Raw genomic sequence first — 22,250 nt, 5'->3', positions numbered from 1 at the left:
TAAGTCTAAAAAATTAATAGATTCTGTGCTGGTGGTCCCCGTAAAGTTTAAAAAATAATCATTTTTATTAATATCAATTAAAAATTCTGCAAGAGTCTCTGGGCCACCTGACCATATAAAAATAACGTCATCTATGAAGCGGCGCCATAGGACCAGGTTCGCATGCAGCACCCCCCAGGGTAGATGGTTTGGTCCTCCCATCTCCCCACATAGAGGTTAGCATAACTGGGTGCGAACCTGGTCCCCATGGCCGTCCCCCATTGCTGGGCATAGTAGTCCGCCTCATGTTGGAAATAATTGTTAAAATTAAGTTACAGTTAAAATAAACTGCATACAGTCTGATATAAAATAAATTTGATCCTGCAGTAGTGTGGTAAGCCTATTTAGGAAGTATGTGGCTGCTTCCTGACCCTTTTTGTGCTGAATCACTGTACAGAGGGAGGTTATGTCTAATGTTCCCAAAATGAAGTGTTCCTGCCACTGCATATTATTTAAAATTTGTAGAATCTCTTTCCCATCTTTCAGGTGCTGCGTGCGAACCTGGTCCTATGGCGCCGCTTCATAGATGACGTTATTTTTATATGGTCTGGTGGCCCGGACACTCTTGCAGAATTTTTAATTGATATTAATTAAAATGATTATTTTTTAAACTTTACGGGGACCACCAGCACAGAATCTATTAATTTTTTAGACTTAAATATTTTTATTGATAATGGATTGGTCCACACACGTACATATCACAAGCCAACTGACTGTAATAATTATATCTCTCTAAATAGCTGCCATTTACCACACTGGCTTATTAACATCCCCAAAAGCCAGTTTATACATGGTCACAGGAACTGTTCTAGGGACCAAGATTATAAAACTGAAGAGCTTCTAACCACTAAATTTAAAAACAGGGGTTATGACGAACAGTTTCTTACTGAGGAGAGTGGTAGAGTACAAAAAAGACCAAGAGAAACCCTAATTCGGGAGAAAAATGAGAAGGATGATAAAAATGAGGACCAACTGAATAATAATCAGAGTGACTTTTCTATTATAACCCAACATAATGCGAACACACATATTCTCCGCAATATTGTGGGAAATATTGGGGAATAACTGAAAGAGGATAAAACAATAGGTGAATTGTTACCTGAGCATCCAAAATTTATCTACAGAAAAGCAAAAAATATTGGGTACCATGTAGCGTCATCGACATCTAATCAGTATAAGGCCAGAACAACGAGTATGGGCTTTTTTAATGAACCTGGTTCCTATCCATGCCGCAAGTGCAAAGCCTGCAAAACTCTAAAAACCATGAAACAACATACTGTGTCTAATATAAACACGGAATTTGTTATTCGTGATCATATCTCATGTAACACAGTAGGTGTTATCAATGCACTCAAATGACCATGTGGAAAATTATATGTGGGGAGAACTAAGCGCCCACTAAGTGTACGGATAAATGAACACCTAAGAAATATAAGACGCAAGTTCAATGGACACCCATTGTCAAAGCATTATGCAGACCATCACAGGGGATCTACTACTGGCACTATAATTACTGGCTTACAAATCGTCCGGAAAGATTGGAGGGGGGGGATTTTATTAAAAAAATGTCTCGCTCCGAAAGTCAATGGATTTTCAATTTAGACTCCCTAATCCCAAGGGGACTTAACTCAGAAGTTGAGCTCTTTGCGTTTAATTGAATATAGGGGTAGCGCTGAACAGGTTAACACATTAAGATTAGAACCGCAGGTTTAAAAGACAACCATTCCAATGACGGACCATCCCTGATGAAGGAAGCCATATACTTCCGAAACCGGTAGGAAGGAATTGGTCCGTGTCACTCACTGGATCCTATCACGTGACTTTTGACGTCACAAAGGTCCTGTAACTATCCTGAAGTTGGCGGCACAACGCTGTGAACCGCGCTGTGAAGAACGCTGGCGCACCGAGGGAGCAGTGAGTAACCTGAGAGACTGTCACCGGCCGGGACAGTTCTCTAAAAACTAACTGTTGGTAGTGATCAATTACACTCTTGATTTTAAGAAATATGGAATATCGCATGTGGGAAGGATAGTTCCTTACTATCCAAGCAATGGAACCCTGACCCTGTTCAACTACAAGGAAATGACCATGCCCCTGCCTTATTCATGTGAATCGCAGTATTCTGTTGCACAGATTTGATGTATATATGCATATTTTTAATTGATGATTATCTTCAGTGTTTCTGTAACACATATTTTTTTATACATATATATTTGTAATACTTTTTATTCATCTGCAATTTATTTTGGTACCCTGGTGGTTCATAGTCTTGCAACCAGGTTGGTTCCTGGATTAGTATGAATATTTCAGCACAAACATATTTTAATATTTTGTATTTGATTTACAACAATGTTGGGTGTTGTTTTGTTGTGCGGCGGGTATCCCTCCAAGAGTACTAGTGCCCCCAAACATATCATTTTCCTATAGAATAAAATTAGCAGTTAAAAGAAGCCATATGGTTCCCAAATATTCAGAGTGACTGCAATCAATATACATGTTTAGACGACCACTTCAGCCAAGTGACAACATAAAGGATGAAATAGTGTAAACCTCTGCTGGTGCCTTAACTAAAGACCCCGTCACACTAAGCGAGATCGCTAGCGATATCGCTTAAGCGTCACCGATTTTTTGACGCAGCAGCGATATTGCTAGCGATATCGCTGTGTGATACTTACCTCCGACCGGCTCCCCCGCTGGCTATCGCTGATCGCGCGAGAACGTCCTGGGCTGTTTCTCGGAGGCGGCTTCCTGCGATGCATGGACATGGGCGGGAGGACGCCTTCATCGCCACTTCTAACAGGTAAGTGACGACCGCCGACCGCTGCTGCATCGCTGGTGAGAGCTGCCTGTTTGGCAGCTCACTAGCGACCATTTAGCGATGCACCAGCGATCCTGACCGGGTCGTATCATTGTCGGGATCGCTGGTGCATCGCTAAATGTGACGGTACCCTTACTCTACACTTCAGCACAGTTTTAGACAAGATCCACATAGCAATTTATGGCAGCAGGACAAGAATGACATGTTGCACTACTGAAGAAGTGTGCCCGCAATGCGCTTTTGGGGAGTTTAGAGGTGTCTAAAATGTAGCATATGATAGAAATCTCATGCCCACTGTGCTTTTATTTACTCAGTATAAACTGACCTGCAATGTGTGTTTCTATGTCAATTTCTCTTCCAGGTACGCTGAATTTTGCCTTAAATGTGGAAAATCCACAAGTAAAAATGCATGTGCATTTTTATTATGTAATAATATGAACATTTAGTTTTGTCAAAACCAAATACCAAGGAGTATCAAAAGCAGAGCAGATTTATTTAAAACATGACACACCAAAAAGAGATGAAAACCGCAGCATCAAAAACATGATAAAAAATATATATAAAATATGCAATGAAAAAGATGAAAGTAACTTAATAGGTGCAGAAATGGTGCAGAAAATTTGCAACATCAAAAACTCTCCAAAAGCTTATAGTAGGATTGCAGGCTAAAGCCCCCGTTACACATAACGATGTCCCAGCGATCCCACCAACGATCCGACATGATGGGATCGCTGGGACATAGTTAGGCTGATCGCTGGTGAGCTGTCACAAGACAGCTCCTCCAGCGATCAGGACAAGCGACGCTGGACGCTGGTTTCTAATGTAAACGTCGGGTATCCAGGAGCCGCGGCTCCTGGATACCCGCTGTTTACCTTGGAAACCCGCGTACACGCTGGTTTCCAAGGTAAGGCCTGTTTCACACTTCCGTTTGTGACCATCAGTCAAGATCCGCCGATTTGATAAAAAAACGGATCCGCCATTTTTCTTGGCGGATCCGTTTTTTCCTCATAGACTTGCATTATCGGCAGATCTTGACGGATGGTCGTCCGTTCGATCCGCTTTTGTACGGATCCGCCAAGATTTTGGCTGAGCGGACGGCGCATGTAACGTTATTTTGTTCTCCGGATCAGCTATTTACTAAATTAACCCGCATTTCTGTCTGGCTGCTGGATAAAATTCTCTCTCTCTCTCTCCTCCACGACATACCCCTCCACATCGCCCCTGCTGATCTCTCTCCTCCACATCGCCGCTGCTGTCCCGCAAAATCTCTCTCTCCTCCACGACATCGCCGCTCCTTTACGGCACCCAAGAGATACAGCGACCACCGCTGCTGCTCCCGCTACTTCACCGCTGCTGATCCCGCCATGCCCACAGCTCCTGCGTCACCATGCCCACTCCCGGACAGCGCTACATCGACAGTATGTTTACTTTTTTTTTCACAGGCGCGGTTCCTTTAATTTTTCAACTTCGGCGGATCCGTACATCCACCGATCCGATGCCACCCGTTCCTGTCAGTCCGCCTGCGGATCCGTTTTCCGCTATTTTGGCGGATTCGGACTGACAGGAAAAACTGAAGTGTGAAACAGGCCTAAAAATCGGGTATCTAAGAGCCGCGCGACTCCTGGATACCCGCTGTTTACCTTGGAAACCAGCGTGTAAACCAGCCGCGGCTCCTGGATACCCGATGTTCACATTAGAAACCAGCATCCAGCGTCGCTGATCGCTGGTCTCTCACTGCCACACGCAGCGATGCACGCTGGCCAGCGGGAGACCAGCGATCGAAAAACGACCCTGGCCGATGCTGCATGATCAGCAATAACCGGCAGGGGGGCCGGTCGCTGACCCCTGTCACACACAGCGATCTCACTGGCGAGATCGCTGATGTGTCACAACATCAGCAATCTCACTAGTGAGATCGCTGTATTTGACGGGGCCTTTAGACTACAGTCCCACTGTGAGCTTTTGGCGAGTCTTTGATGTTGAAGATTTTATGCACCATTTCTGCACCAATTAAGTAAAATTAGGCTACTCACCAAAAACTCATCATGGAAAAGTAGCCCAAAGATCCCAAAAGGTCAATGTAATCATACAAAAATCAAGCAGGTTTGGATTTATTTCACATGTATGAACTATGGCACATTTAATTTCTAAATGAGTAAAAGATGCAATACATTTTTAAGTGACTCTGGCTGATACAGTAAGTTGGATACAATTCAGGGACCTTACAGTTGTGTAGCCAAGTAGGATGTGATGTCATCAGCTAAGTAGGTATGTTCAGATCTTTCTATCTTTTTGCCTAAAGGATAAAATTAGCAGTTAAATTAAGCCTGGGTGATCCCAGCAGAAGTAATGATCACTACTATGAACTTTGTCAACTTAATAATAACGTATACAAGTGGAATGCTTTACTGTAGGAAAAGATGAACAAATTGATATACAAGTTAAAAAAAAAGATTCAATATGATTTGTCTTTTATTAAATGAAATTCCTGTTCATTCTGGGTATAGCAGTCGAGTGGGCAGACTTAATCAGTGATGGACATCTAATCACTATATGCAAAGTTATACAGGGGAAGATGATCACTGATTAGAACCACCCCCTTGACTGCTAAGCCCAGAAAGAGTACCGATTTCACAATAAATTAAAATTATGTTGAATCTTTTTTCCCCATACACCTACATAATCTGTTCAGCTTCACCTTCTCTATAAGAAGCTGCCTACAGATTGCACAGCTTCTCCAAACTTAAAGGTTCCCTTTACAAGGTTCCAAGCAACACCTAGCCAACTGGACATGCTGCATAAACAGCAAAAAACATTGAATAGAATTTCCTCCAGAGTTTGTGCGCAGTGATCTTTTATCATTTCCACTAGAATAAAGTTGCATGTTCCTACATGACTTAAAATATGGGTTATACCTATAGGCATAAATTTCTATTTCAGTTTTTCTGCAGCTATATGTATTGTTTGTTTCTGTCTAATGAGTGAAAGGCCCACAAGACACAGCAGTTGTGTTTAAAACATTATTAGTCCTTAAAAGGATCTCATGAATGTTTTTCTTACTTATAGATAACCTGTACAAGAATGTTTGGCCTCTAGCAATACTTTCTACATTGAGAAGACAAGAAAGATTTTAGATTACTGTGAAAATTCCTGTTTTATAGCAAGAAGCGAGAGACAACTAAAGATCTCTCATTTCAAAATGCTCCTGGCTTTTTTTTAACTCACTTTTGTATCAACACCATCACAATAAAAATATTCAATAATAGGTAAAAGTAACAAGAATTACAGGAAGATGTACTGCTCACCCAAAACAGATGCAACATACAGCCAATGATCCATATAATTAGAAAACCATTTATTATTTCAAGTACAATAAGGCAAAGTACTAATTGTGCATTGCTTTCTTTTATTTGTGTCTAATAAAAACATATTTAAATTCACATTGCATATATGTGGCTAAATTTTCATCCCTTCCCATACATTTCTACTATAAAATATTATCAAAAATGCCTAGTCACATAACTACATGCCAGGGAATGTTCCAGTAACTCCTGGGCAATGATGGTTGGCTGGCAGGGCTAAAACTACCTTTGCTGAAAAGTAAACAGCCAGAATGTAACTATAAAAGGTACAAAGGTTCCGATCACACTCGGGCCCTGGAGACCTGTGTTACTTGGGCACCCTGTTGAAGAGTTTGTATTGGAGCATACAAGCTTCAAGTTACGCCACTGAAAATAGATGGCTCACATTTGGAGATTCCATCATAGATTATGCGCCTGGGTCCAGGAACTATATCCTAGTCATTTACTTTTATATTATAATTATTGGCAATTATCAAGACACATTCAATAAAGGATTGGTTATGCAGGTGGGGACCACAGACCACATCTCAGTACCAAAGTTTTTTGGCTGATGTTTTGGTCACTTTTGAATGTTGGTTGTGCTTTCACACTCGTGGCAGCATGAGATGGACTCTACAACCCACACAAGTGGCTCAGGTTTGAGGAAAATGCCAATATGCTAAATGCCTTTTTTCAACAGTATTTACACAAGAAAATCCAAAGACGGATAACACGATCAGGGATAAAAATTCTCCATTAAATGTTACCTGCTTAACCCAGCAGGAAGTACGGCGGCATCTAAAAATCACTAAAATTGACAAATCCCCGGGCCCGGATGGGATACACCCCCAAGTACTGCAGAAATTAAGCACAGTCATAGATAGACCATTATTTTTAATCTTTAAAGATTCCATAATAACAGGGTCTGTACCACTGGACTGGCGTATAACAAATGTGGTGCCAATATTCAAAAAGGGGACAAAAACTGAACTTGGAAATTATAGGCCAGTAAGTTTAACCTCAACTGTGGGTAAAATCCTGGAGGGTTTTCTAAGAGATACTATACTGGAGTATCTGGAGAAGAATAACCTCATGACACAATATCAACATGGGTTTACAAGGGACTGTTCCTGTTAGACTAATCTGATAAGCTTTTATGAAGAGGTAAATTCAGGACTGGACCAAGGGAATGCAGTGGACGTGGTGTACATGGACTTTTCAAAAGCTTTTGATACGGTGCCACACAAAAGGTTGATACATAAAATGAGAACAATGGGGATAGGGGAAAATATGTGTAGGTGGGTTAAGAGCTGGCTCAGGGATAGGAAACAAATGGTGGTTATTAATGGAGCACACTCGGACTGGGTCACGGTTAGCAGTGGGGTACCACAGGGGTCAGTTTTGGGCCCGCTTCTTTTTAACATATTTATTAATGACCTTGTAGGGGGCAAAGAGAGTAGAATTTCAATATTTGCAGATGACACTAAACTCTGCAGAGTAATCAACACAGAGGAGGACAATTTTATAGTACAGGAGGATTTATGTAAACTAGAAGCTTGGGCTGATAAATGGCAAATGAGCTTTAATGGGGATAAATGTAAGGTCATGCACTTGGGTAGAACGAACAAGATGTATAATTATGTGCTTAATTTTAAAACACTAGGCAAAACTGTCACTGAAAAAGACCTGGGTGTATGGGTGGATGACAAACTCACATTTAGTGGCCAGTGTCAGGCAGCTGATGCAAAGGCAAATAAAATAATGGGATGCATTAAAAGAGGCATAGATGCTCATGAGGAGAACATAACTTTACCTTTATATAAGTCACTAGTGCGACCACACTTAGAATACTGTGTACAGTTCGGGTCTCCGGTGTATAAGAAAGACATAGCTGAACTGGAGCGGGTGCAGAGAAGAGCGACCAAGGTTATTAGGGAACTAGGGGGTCTGCAATACCAAGACAGGTTATTACACTTGGGATTATTTAGTTTGGAAAATCGAAGGCTTAGGGGTGATCTTATTACAACGTATAAATATATGCAGGGACAATACAAAGACCTTTCTAATGATCTTTTTACTCTTAGACCTGTGACAGGGACAAGGGGGCATCCTCTACGTCTGGAGGAAAAAAGGTTTAAGCATACTCACAGACGCGGATTCTTTACTGTAAGAGCAGTGAGACTATGGAACTCTCTGCCATATGATGTTGTAATGAGTGATTCCCTAATAAAATTTAAGAAGGGACTGGATGCCTTTCTTGAAAAGTATAATATTACAGGTATTATACACTAGTTTCCTTAATATTGCGTTGATCCAGGGAGCTAGTCTGATTGCCGTATGTAGAGTCGGGAAGGAATTTTTTTCCCCCAATATGAAGCTTACTGTTTGCTACATGGTTTTTTTTGCCTTCCTCTGGATCAACATGTTAGGGCAAGTTAGGATAGGATATGGGTTGAACTAGATGGACATAAAGTCTTCCTTCAACCTTAATAACTATGTTACTATGTAGGTAGTGCAGCTCATCCAGGATGGCACATCAATGAGAGCTGTGGCAAGAAGGTTTTCTGTGTCTGTCAGTGTCAGGAATTGCAGGGGGGTATATTTTGGTATCCCACCGCTGCCACCAATATCTCATGAACCAGGATGTTTGGTTATCCCCAGTTCGTCAGGGATCCCATTTTATGACCCCACTCAAGTTCCTGTTTTGGAACTTGTGGCTCTGTGGTGCCCCCTTACCTGCAGGTCAGTTAGGGAACTGCACCTAGGGTAATCAGTCGCCAGGCGGGCCGCCGGGATGTGTACTGGCTATTAGGCACGCTGCAGCGAGGGAAATATAACTACTCCCTGCCGCAGCCAGGCAATATGCTTATAAAACCCATTCTGTCACTGCTAGCTTTGCCCAAGAAGCCCAGGACACAGCGCCACCACCAGCTTCTATTCTTATGATTAGTATCGGGGCAGGAGCCAATCCAATCAGTAGCAAATTTAGCCTCAGAGAACAATAAGGGCATTTGCCCACGCTGCAGTTTCTGCTGCATTGTACAGTACCTTTATTTTCTATGGAAAACAAAAACCACAATGCACATGCTGCGGATTTTTCCACGTGTATTTGCTGCGGTTTCAAATCCACAGCATATCATTTCTTTGTGCGGAATCCGCAGCAGTTTTATACCTGCTCCATTGTACAGGTGTCATACTGTAGGGGAAAACCGCAGGCTAATACGCAGATAAAAAGCAGGTCTTTTGACCTGTGGATTTACTTGCGGATTTTGCCAAATCCTCTTGGAAAAATCCACAGCACAATCCGCAACGTGTGCGCTTACCCTAATGTACAAATCCAAGAGCAGACAAATGGGCCGCACTCTTCAGGCTGGTGAAGAAATGCTGCTGCTTTATTGGCACATGCGATACATGTTGGCCAGGGGAGTGATAGCAGGAGTAAACAGAAAGCGGACAACGGCCGTTTCGCTCTGAACCAGAGCTTCAACGGGTCAATAGGTGAATGGATTTGACGAACGTAAAAAGATCTCGTCACTCAATTACTCCTCCTTCCACAGCTGATGCCAAAATTGCGTGATTACATACATTTAATTAAAAACACAGTTTCCAATATACAGAATTATATAGATAAGCACAAAAATACAAGACTAGATAGGATAGAATGGGAAAAATTATTGCAATCATCTGATTGTAATAACATAAATCTGTTACATAGAATTAACTGCCAAATATTAATATGAATTAATCAGATCCCAATATTCGTACCGCTAACATCGTTACTATATGATAATCTACAGAGATAACTTCCCATAAAATAGATATCATATATTAGCGCAAACTAGTTTCTAAGAATCTACAATTTTTTTTTTTTTTGAGAAAAATTCTAATCTGAAAAAACTTTTATGAAAAACTTTTTCTGTAAAAATATCAAAGGGAGGCAACGCTCCCACCTAGCCGCTTATCTCTAAATACACAGCAATAATTAGTATGGGAAAACAAATGTATATATATATATAGATCCAGCTCACAAGAAAACAGTAAAAAATAAAATAATATAGACATGAAAAAAAGGAAAGAACCACAAATAAATGTGTACATATAAAAGTGCGCCTTATTCTTGTTAATACCCACTCCAAACTGAACATGAAATATGTTCTCATGCCAAGTATTTTCTGTGAAAGGATCTAATACCCCTGCTCTGTGGCCTCCCCTCTAACACTCTCGCACCCCTCCAATCTATTCTAAACTCTGCTGCCCGACTAATCCACCTGTCCCCCCGCTATTCCCCAGCCTCTCCCCTCTGTCAATCCCTGCACTGGCTCCCCATTACCCAAAGACTCCAGTTCAAAACCGTAACCATGACATACAAAGCCATCCACAACCTGAGTCCTCCATACATCTGTGACCTCGTCTCCCGGTACTTACCTGCACGAAACCTCCGATCCTCACAAGATCTCCTCTTCCCACAATCGCATACAAGATTTCTCCCGCGCATCCCCCCTACTCTGGAACTCTCTACCACAACATATCAGACTCTCACCTACCATGGAAACCTTCAAAAGAACCTGAAGACGTACCTCTTCCGACAAGCCCACAACCTGCAGTAACCACCGATCCACCAAACCGCTGCACGATCAGCTCTACCCTCGCCTACTGTATCCTCACCCATCCCTTGTAGATTGTGAGCCCTCATGGGCAGGGTCCTCTCTCATCCTGTACCAGTTGTTTAAGATTACTGTACTTGTATGTATTATGTATACCCCTCCTCACATGTAAAGCGCCATGGAATAAATGGCGCTATAATAATAAATAATAATAATATCCTGAAGTTGTACCCTATTCTCCATTAATATGTGACCTCGATATATGGCACAAGATACATATAAATTGAATATAAAATCTAAAAGTGAAAATTGTGAAATAATCTTTTTTACAAAAAAAATGGACATGTCTATTCTATCATTGAACCCAGTGGGGCCCATCACCTGGGTATCCTTAATCCACCTGGATTCCTGTCTCAGTAAGATTTTATGTAAATTCCTCCCTTGAGGGGGCAAAGACACTTTCTCCAATCCAGCAAAAGAGAGGACATCGGGATCACCTCCATGTATTTCTTTAACATGACTAATCAGGCAGGGTACTCCTTTCCCTGTTGTAATAGATTTATAATGTTCTTTAAACCGCCTGTATAGGGGACGGATAATTTTGCCTATATAACCGACATGGACAAAAAATGACATGTACTACGTGATCCGTTTTTGCAAGAAATGAACTCAGAAACAATATAGCTGATCATTCCCATACATATAATTCGGTCAGTGTAGTGAAATCTACAATAAGAACAATGCCCACACTTAAAACTGCCTATAGGGATTCCCGCACTCAAACAATTTGTATGATCTTTTATTATCCGATTTTTAACTAGGACATCTCTGATTCTTGTACTGAGCCTGCAAGAAATGAGTGGTCCTCTGGAAACTATCCCACTTAATTCTTTGTCCCTTTCTAAAATGTGCCAATTTTTTCTTATTGACGCTCTGATTTGGCGATCCATGGGGCTATATTGAGAGCAGAACATAAAACTTTTTTCTTTTTTATTGTTTATGCTGGTCCGAGTAATTTCTATCTTTTCCCTATCTTAATGTTCTTGATTCACTTTATCCAACGCTGCATACAGTATATTTGTAGGGTACCCTCTCTGTCTAAATCTGCCATATAATTCTCTGGATTGTGTCATATAACCCTCTGTGGTGTTGTTATTATGGCGTACCCTCAAAAATTGACTTTACGGCAGCGATTTTTTAGTATAAGGGGGTGAAAGCTTTCATGATGCAGCATGGAATTTGTCGCAATAGGTTTTCTAAAAACCAAAGTGCACACTTTATCATCCACTATTTCAACTAAAACGTCCAAAAACTCCAACCTAGAACCTCCATAAACATGCGTAAATGACATATTCATCATGTTTAAATCATTTAGCTGCCTGACAAACATGTCAAAAAATTCTTTGGAACCGTCCCAGACGATAAAGATATCGTCCACATATCTGAAGTAAAGCTTAATATGGGAGTCAATTAATGTCTCTGTCACCACGAGACCTGTTTTCTCTTGCAGAAATGGCCCGTGTTTCTTCCTCCCTCCTCTCCTGATTCTCTGCCTAAAGGGGCACTAGCCTCAGCTGTGATGTCTGTAGACTCTGATGGCAGAACAGGTGAGCCGATCGTGCTTGCAACTCCCTCACTCAAACTGGAGTCTGAGTCTGTAGTTAGATAGTCCTTTTTTTGTGAAAATTTTTTAATTTTGTTGGAAAAATGTTTGAATTTACTTTTCCCAGACTGTCCAGAATTGTTAGACAACCTCTTTTTACTCCAATTAAAAATCTGCCCGGTTGCAAAATCATTTTTATCACGTAAAAACTTCTCACGTTTCCTTGATTTAATTTCAGCTTGTATGGGTATCAATCTACTATCCATTTTCTTGTTAAACGGCAGCATGCACTTTTGCTAATCTGTTTCTTGGTTCATTTGAGGAGAAATATATTTAAAACAATAACAATTTTCGCAAACATATTAAGCTTTACCTCAGATACGTAGACGATATCTTTATCGTCTGGGACGGTTCCAAAGAATTTTTTGACATGTTTGTCAGGCAGCTAAATGATTTAAACATGATGAATATGTCATTTATGCATGTTTATGGAGGTTCTAGGTTGGAGTTTTTGGATGTTTTAGTTGAAGTAGTGGATGATAAAGTGTGCACTTCGGTTTTCAGAAAACCTATTGCGACAAATTCCATGCTGCATCATGAAAGCTTTCACCCCCCTTACACTAAAAAATCACTGCCATACAGTCAATTTTTGAGGGTACGCCATATTAACAACAACACAGAGGGTTATATGACACAATCCAGAGAATTATATGGCAGATTTAGACAGAGAGGGTACCCTACAAATATACTGGATGCAGCGTTGGATAAAGTGACTTATAATTGACTTATGCTTCCTCCCTTAGTCAAGTGATGTGGTATGTGGTGACCATGAACTTGAGCAGGTCTGCATGGTCAGACACAGCCATTACACAGTACACAGCATTGGCACATTTATAAGGTTATTTCTGCACAGGAACAATTTTTTTAATACATACAATTGTGGAAATTATTATTATTCCAAGATCTGTTGATTAAAGTGTACTTTGTTCATGGGACAATTTCTCTAATACCTAATATATGCATTCTTAAAGTGGAGGTCCAAGGAGCCATGGCTACAGGATGGCAAAGCTAGTAGACAATAAAGACTGGTGGCTATACTGTATTTTCTAGTTGAACCAAATATTATTCATAATCTACATGTATAGTAAATATTTTTGTGTACTAGTAATTACAAAAATTTTACCCCTGCTCCATTATTGAATAGAACCATTACCTATTTGCTTTTGAGACAGACGTTTATGCCATATTTGAATTAAATTAGCCTTCATTAAATGAGCGCAAAGGCTATATATGCCCAACAATATTTAGGATTGGTTTTAATAGATGTGCGTTATAGACATCAGATGTATTATAACAAAAAAAGAAGGACAATAGGTTTGCTGTACAAGAGTCAAATGCGTCTGTTATTGGGAATATGTCATTACAAAATGTTTAATTTTTTTATGTTAAAATATAAGAAACTAAAAAAAGTTATTTTTTTAATTTTCCACATCAAAATCTATATTATAATGAAATAAATAACCTTGCAAATTCTCACACTAGTATAATGCTAGACTCACTTTTACTCTTCTTTTCAGCAGCCAAAAGGTGATAGGCTGCAAAAAATTGTCACTGACTCATTAAAGTTTTACAGGAGCGGTTTCTCAGCATGCACTGATATGAGAAAAGGTTATTGTGATGGGAGGAGAAGAAGGTGAGCTGTGACCATCACTTTTTGTGAATGGTGGATCCTTTCTCATCCTGCCTGATATTATATTAACCGCTGAAAATTCTTCTGAACGGAACAGGACACAAAAGTTTAGTATTAGTCTTAGTAATCCGTATGAAAATGGCAAGTTTTTTAATTTTTTTATATAAATTGTTAACACTGGAAAAAATGCATATAACATAAAAATCTGATTTAAACAATAAATCATTTTATGATGACACATTCCCTTTAAGTTATCTATGGAAAAGTAGTTTTATTCCCTTAATCATAGGTTTCAGAAGTTTTATGGAAAGAGCAGAGCTGGTATAAAATACATACAGTAGTTTGTAATTTCTTGATTATCAGATGCAGTTTAAGGAATTGTACAGTTAGATCTATACACAGTTCTTTTTTCCAGGTGTGTGTCAGAAGAAAAGTAGCAGCCTGGTTTTAGTGTTATTTTTGTCTTTATAATGCTTAATGTACAGTTCTCAAGGAAAATTAGCAGAAGAATATTCACAATATCTTACTTGAAACTTATTGTGCCAGGATTAGTTTGCATTGGTGATGTGGTAATGGGTACTCAAGTCACAAGTGGAATGTGATCACTGAACATTCATAATCAACATTATTCTGTACAATGGCTTAGAGGACATGAAGTGCTGGGGAAAGCGGTTCAATCTACATATATGAGAGAGACAAAAGAATAAATGCAATCGTGCATTAGGATATTTTTCTGCATATATGTTGAGTAAAAATAATACATTATGTGAAGCAGTATTTCTTGTTTAATCACATGTCCATATGGCTAATACTCTGCCTTTTACATTATATACCCTATTAAATGTATCACTGATGTACAGTTTACAATATTACGATCGTCAATAAACTAGTGGATCTTTACACGTTTACATGCATTTCTTGATTATCTGTCATCTAACTTTAACCGTTAAAAAACAACAAGTTAATAAATAAATGTAAATTAAAACTTATTAAAAATGTTATTTTTAAAACACTTATAGTAGATCCAACCTATAATTTTATGTGAAAAATATTTTGTTCTCTGCTTAAGAAATAATACATGCATATTTATCAGGGCTATTAGCAAAGAACAAAGAAAATCAAGTAACAATGAAAATCTTATTTAGTGTTCAGGGATACTGGAATATAACAAGCAATATGTATAACACAGTGTCTATAATTTTAAAAATTGCATAACTGCTTTTTTTTCAGCCAGAGAAAACTATATCTTTAATGGATAGAAGGATGAGGCTACTTAATCATTTGAGAGATTTTGCCAGAAATCTGACATAAATTGCTTTAAATAATCACAAAATTATTGAGTTGCTCAAAGCTTTTGTGTCTTTTGACGAGCAGCATGGTGGCTCAGTGGTTAGCACTGCTGCCTTACAGCACTGGGGTCCTAGGTTCAAATCCCACCAAGGACAACATCTGCAAGGTGTTTGTATGTTTTCCCCGAGTTTGCATGGGTTTTTTCCAGGTTCTTAAGTTTTCTCCCACATTCCAAAGACATACTGATAGGTAATCTAGATTATGAGCCCCATAGGGAAAGTGCCAATAATGAATGTAAAGCGATGTGGAATTAATGGCGCTATATAAATCAGTAAAATAAATTTTACACTACTTGAACGCAGTTCTACCAAAATGGGCAGAGCTGGGGCAGGATGTCAGTGTGGTAGGGGCATGATGCCACAGCTCATCTATTTCCCTGATTGGAATAAGATTTAGGTGAGATGTATGGAGGTGTACATCACTTGTCAGAACGTGACTGATATATTAAGAGGAATGCACCTATAAATGAATCAAGAATGTCTGACTCCAACACATCCCTTCACCAATACCTGCATGAACATCGCCAGTCTTGATAAATTGGGGCAATATAGTAACTTATTAATGATTAAAGCTTATTTACTTATAACTATGACAAATTATCCAACTAGATTTGTTTCCGCAACTTGTCACCAACCTATCAAGAATTAAAAAGTGTGATCGTTTGACCATAACCAGTGATTTATACTATAAAGCCATCATAAATCTGTCATATCAGTTACACAAACATTATTCCATAAATGAGAATGTATTTACTCACCGCAACAAAGTATGAATATCTTGATGATTACAATTTTGGAGACCATTTGAGTAATGCAATTTTGAACAATAAAAGTGATCTAAGAATCACATTCAAAAGCAAAAGTATTATTTATGCATTGCAATAATATATGGTTACATACTATTTTTAATGCAATTTCTGACAGTTGTTCTGTTACTGCTAATGACTATCTGAAATTCTAAAACTGACTGGATTTTTGAAAGGCCTAGTTAAAATAGCTAAAAGAAAGATGTAATTTCCTATAAATACACAAACACATCAATGAAACTAAGTTATTAGTATAACTTAATAGGACATATTGGCAATCAAATGGCTGAATTAATTTAGGTACCACTGTATAATAAATGAATACCCTGCTAACACCTTTATGCTAAGATTTAAACAAAGAATTACATTTGATAATACAATAAGGAGCACTAAGGTGCCATGAATAATTATATTCTCTACAAATTGATTCCATGACAAATATTCACATATTTATAAAGTTAAGTACCTTAACAATCACTTAATGTTTTTGTGATGGTGATGTTGCTGGTGATTAGTTTACAGCTACACGTTTTGGTATTTGTGTAGAGAAACCTTCAGAAAAAAAAGCTCCTGCTCAGAAAACAAGCTGTTGTTAACAGTTTCTTATCTTAGAGCAGCCTCCCATGGCTAGTTTGGAAGAAGTTTTATTAGTGCAATCCCTAACCTTCTTTATTGGGATTTCCTGGGGCAAGATCATAGATTAGGCAACCTCTTTGAAGTCAGTCCTAGAAATCCAGAAATAACTGTGCTTAGGACACACTAGCTGTTGCCCTGGTTGAAGCTTGTGTAATAGTAGCACAGGGAATAAAATAGTAGCAAACAGGAGTAATATAAAGTTATCATCGATTCATTCTTTCATCAGATTAAAAACTGGAACAAAAATAATAAGATAGCATGGACTAATAAAAAATTGTAGTATACAATATGTTTTATTTTAAACACACTACATAACAAAAACTACACATATTAGGTATCCACTAGAGATGAGCAGATCAGATGAGATTCAATTTCACAAAATCACTGGGGTTTTGCAGAGAAATTCAATTTGCAGCAATTTTTTTCTCTACAAATTGAACATCCCTTATTATGATTTGGGATCTATAGAAACATCAGAGCATAATATACATATGATGTAAAAAAAAAAAAGAAAACTACTAGCATTCATCTCACTGCTCACTTCTCTGGCCACCTCTGCTACTCACTGTCTCCCGTACAGTACACATTACTGCGACAGTAAGAAGAGATGCCAAAACACAAACAGGGGATTGTGAGCAGCAGGGATGGCCATAGAGATAAGCAATGAGAAATTTTTTGTCTGTTTTTTAACCAGCTGGCTGCCATTTTGCTGAATTTCACGTCAAGCACATTGCAAGAAAACCTGTATTCTCGAGAGTTGAGTAAAATTCACCCATCACTAGTAGCCACATCTGAGGATTTGCTAATTATTAAAGGTGTGAGCTAGGGGTTAGAAGAATATAGCCTCCCTACTTAGCTCACTATGAGCATCATATACCACTTAGTTTTCAGTGAATACTTTACCACAAACCAATGAAGTGCTTTAAAATGCACATAAAAATGGCAGCTGTGAAAGGACCTTATTCTAACAGCGATCATAAATAAGGTAACAGCGCCCCCCAGAGTCAGAAAATCTATCGGGGGTAGATGAGACCCTGGAGAACACGATAAGGGTCTCCATAACAAATTAGAGAGAAACGGTGTCCCCAAGCCCTCCACTGTACCTTAGCATCAGATCTGCAATCCTTTGGCCCTCCTCCTCATGAAACAAAACATTGGGAGCAAGCGCAGGGCACCTGCCAAGGTCTGCCGACCGTCACTCAGAAACCGCATTAGTTTTTCCTAGTGGTTCCTGACTTTTCATCAGTGTGAGACCTTATCACAGTGAACAAATGCCCAACAATTAGTTAATAAGATAGCACTTGGACTATGCCTCACTGTGCACCCACTTGATCATTCCCTCCATGTTATCCCCTTAGTCAGATTAAAAATTTTATTTTAGAATTTGTAGTTCTTTCATTCTTTACTATTATTGTTAGAGTTAGGCTTAGGGTTAATGTTAGTCTATTGCTAGGATTAGGCTTACGGTTATGGTTAGGTTTAGGGTTTTTCAAAAGATACAAAACAAAATGGCAACAATATGATGACATTTAATATGACAATCTAATGTTATCAAAATCTGTGTGGTACCTGTGGGTCCAAAATGCTCACTATAACTCAGGATAAAATCCTTGAGGGGTATAGTTTTCAAAATAATGTCACTTGTTGGGGGTTTCTGTTGTTTAGGCACCTTAGGGACCTGAAAATATGATTTGGCACCCACAGTCTATTTCAGCCGATATTGTGTTCCAAAATTCAAATATTGCTCTGTCCATTACGAGCCCTGCTGTTTGTACAAACAGAACTTTTTGACATGTGGGGTATTGCTGAAATCATAAGGGGTAACAAAATATGGGTCCACTTTTTATTGCTAACTCTTGCAAAAGTGAAAAAATTGGGGCTAAAGCTACTTTTTAGAGGTAAAATTGAATGCATTTTTTTCATTTCACTCTGTATTAATTTCTGTGTAGTGCCTGAAGGATTAAAAAACTACTGACCGCAGTTTGTAAGTAGTTGAGGGGTGCAGTTTTTAATATGGTATCACTTTTGGGGAGTTTCCAATATATGAACCCCTCAAAGTCCATTGAAATCTGAGTAGGTCCCTAAAAAGAAACAGGTTATGTAAATTTGTTGAAAAAAGGAGAAATTGCTGTTAAACTTTTAACCCATCTAATATCCAAACAAAATTGAAATGTTTGAAAAAAGATGCAGATGTAAAAAAAAAATGTATGTGAAATGTTATTTATTAATTTGTACAGCATGACTAGAAGCAATGGGATGAAACACAGATTAGATATTAGAAAAAACTTGACAGTGAGGCTGTGTGCCCACGTAGCGATTTTTAAGTGTTTTTGCCGCGATTTTCGGCGCGAAAACGCTGCAAAAACGTTTAAAAATCATGTACAGAACGCCCCCCATGCATTCCTATGGCATTCCGCACATGCTGTGCTAATGCTGCGCTTTTTTCCGCGGCGGAATCGCATCGCGGAAAAAATCGCAGCATGCTCATTCTTTTGTGCGGAATCGCAAAGAATTGCCGCGATTCCGCACCCATAGGAATGCATGAGAATTGCTTACTTCCCGCATGTGGCTATGCCCACCATGCAGGAAGTTAAGCGTCTCATGTGCGGTTGGTACCCACGGTGTGGAGGAGAGGAGACTGTCCTCCAGGCCCTGGGCACCATACCCCTGTAAAAAAAAGAATAAAAAATAAAAAATCAGGGTATATTTACCTTCCGATGTCCCGCGCTGCATTCCCGGCCTAGCGTTCCCAGTAATGCCTTGCGGCAAGGCCCTGTAATGACGTAGTCTCGCGTGACTCTAGCGGTCTCGCGAGATCGCTATAGCAACGCGAGACTACGTCATCACAGGTCTCGCAAGGCATTACTGGGAACGCTGAGGCCCGGGAATGCAGCACGGGACGCCGAAAGGTAAATATACCCCGATTTTTTTATTTTTTTTAGCATTTTAACATCCTATCTTTTACTATTGATTCCGCATAGGCAGCCTCAATAGTAAAAACCTGGTCACACTTGTCAAACACTATGTTTGACGAGTGTGACCAACCTGTCAATCACTTTCCAAGCGATGCTTCAAATCGCTTGGAAAGTGCTTGAATATCGCACACGAAAATCGCGGCAAAATCGCGATCATAATCGCGGTGAAATCGCGCTGAAAAAACGCGCGATTTCTGGGAAGGAGTCCGGTTTTTAGTGAGCGTTTTAAAACGCTACGTGGGCACATAGCCTGAGGGTGATAAATTAATGAAAGCTGCCACGAGAGGTGGTGATTAGTGAATAGCGAGCACTAAAATGCTTGGGTGCTCGTTAATCAGGTCGAGCAAATTGGAATACTCGGGTACTCGACCCGACCAATGAGCCTAATGTTAGTCTATGGGGAAACCCAGGCTTTTTTGCCGCGACCCCCCCGGAGGTCTTTTTAGGGTATAAAAACGTCGGAGATCTATGGGAACAGTGCACAAATGACATAGGAACATCATGGGGAAGCCCCCTGGAAGCATTTCTGACTCCTTGGTCACTGTTGTGACCAATGTTGTCAGAGTGTGACGCCACTTTTACAAGCGTACAGTAAAACATACAAAATCAACACCAATATGGATTTTTACAGGGAAATATGTTAAGGGACATCCTTTCCAGGGTAATAATTTTTATATAAGGCAAAATAATGTTCCTCCACCACTTGGCTATGTTCACACACATAGAGATTTTGATTTGTTTGTCAATGTTACCATTGCTTTCAACCAATACAAATGCATTTACTGGGAAATGTAATTGCAGCATTTAACAAGCTTAGCCGGCCATGTGGAGTGTGACACATCATCAGACACATCTTGTTTCATTTATGAAAGAATGACTCTTAAAGTCATAAAGCCTATTTTTATAGGGGCATTAGTGAGCATTACCATTCTTAAAGGGCCATTATTAAACAGTGTGTCTCCTATACTGTTATTGCTTATGCATTGAGTGGGTGGGCTGTCAAAAATTAGGACGCATCCCAATACCCCTTTCATGAGACGTACAGGAGAGCCTCCTGAAAAAGTGTTCCCATTATAAGAAAGTGGGTCTCCCATAGTGTTTGCCTATGCATTGAATGCAAGGCCTGCCTTGCTCCAAAGTGACATGCACCCCAAGAACCCTTGGAACAGACATCCTGGATGGCCACATGAAACAAAAGTTCCCATTATTTTTCATTTGGTATTGCCATACTGTTAGCCTATGCATTGAATGCAAGGCCTGCCATGCACCAAAGTAACATGCACCCCAATAAGCCTTTGAACCCACGTACTAGAAGGCCACAGGAAAACCAAGTTCACATTATTCATTTGGTACTACCATACTGTTAGCCTATGCATTAAATGCAAGGCCTGGTTTGCCCCAAAGTTACAGACACCCCAATAACACTTGGAACAGACATCCTGGATGGCCACATGAAACCAAAGATCCCCTTTATTCTCTTTTTTATACTCCCATACAGTTTGCTTATGCATTGAATGCAAGGCCTGCCCTGCACCAAATTCACATGCACCCCAATAAGCCTTTGAACCCACGTACTGGATGGCCACAGGAGAACCCACTTCACATTATTCATTTGACACTCCCACACTGCTTGCTTAAGCATTGAATGCAAGGCCTGCCCTGCACCAAAGTTACACGCACCCCAATAAGCCTTCAAACACACGTACTGGATGGCCACAGGAAAACCCACATCACATTATTTATTTGGTACTCCCACACTGTTTGCTTGTGCATTGAATGCAAGGTCTACCCTGCACCAAAGTAACACGCACCACAATAAGCCTTTCAACAGACATATTTGAGGGCCTCATAACACAAATGTTCCCATTAGAAGGAAGTGGGTCTCCCATAGTGTTTACTTATGCATTGAATGCAAGGTCTGCCCTGCACCAAAGTAGCATGCACTACAATAAGCCTTTCAACAGACATATTTAAGGGCCTCATAACATAAATGTTCCCATTAGAAGGAAGTGGGTCTCCCATAGTGTTTGCCTATATATTTAATGCAAGGCCTGCCCTGCCACAAAGTTACACGAACCCCAATAACCATTTGAAACAACGTACTGGATGGCTACAGGAAAACCAAGTTCACATTATTCATTTGTTTCTGCCATACTGTTAGCCTATGCATTAAATGCAAGGTCTGCCCTGCACCAAACTCACACGTACCCCAATAAGTCTTTGAACCCATTTACTGGATGGCCACATACAACCGTAGTTCCAGTATTCACTTTGTACTCCCATACTGCTTGCTTATGCATTGAATGCAAGGCCTGCCCTGCACCAAAGTTACATGCACCAAATTAACCCTTGGAACAGACGTAGAGATGAGCCTCCTGAAAACAATGTT

At 39.7% G+C, this 22,250-nt stretch overlaps 1 protein-coding gene across 19 annotated transcripts in view; it reads right to left on the bottom strand.

The window, feature by feature from the left end:
* The window catches only part of FOXP2 (forkhead box P2), a 461,404-nt gene that overhangs the window by 258,122 nt on the left and 181,032 nt on the right, over positions 1–22,250 (bottom strand). The window contains exons 1-2 of one of the 19 annotated variants that reach the window (XM_073573327.1): positions 14,623–14,738; positions 5,079–5,153 (exon numbers count right to left, since the gene is read on the bottom strand). The exons of 15 other annotated variants lie outside the window; for them this stretch is intronic. In XM_073573327.1, coding sequence (XP_073429428.1) covers positions 5,079–5,114 — 36 coding nt within the window. In that variant the 5' untranslated portion in view covers positions 5,115–5,153; positions 14,623–14,738. Of the gene's footprint in view, positions 1–5,078; positions 5,154–14,622; positions 14,739–22,250 lie in introns of those variants that run through there. 3 more of the 19 variants (XM_073573326.1, XM_073573329.1, XM_073573331.1) reach the window with 3 other exon arrangements.

Source organism: Dendrobates tinctorius, unplaced genomic scaffold (genome assembly GCF_039654945.1).
Source record: "Dendrobates tinctorius isolate UK_male_01 unplaced genomic scaffold, ASM3965494v1 ptg000035l, whole genome shotgun sequence".
In the NCBI taxonomy this organism is placed as follows: Eukaryota; Metazoa; Chordata; class Amphibia; order Anura; family Dendrobatidae; genus Dendrobates; species Dendrobates tinctorius.
This window is presented reverse-complemented; position numbering and strand designations above follow the sequence as displayed.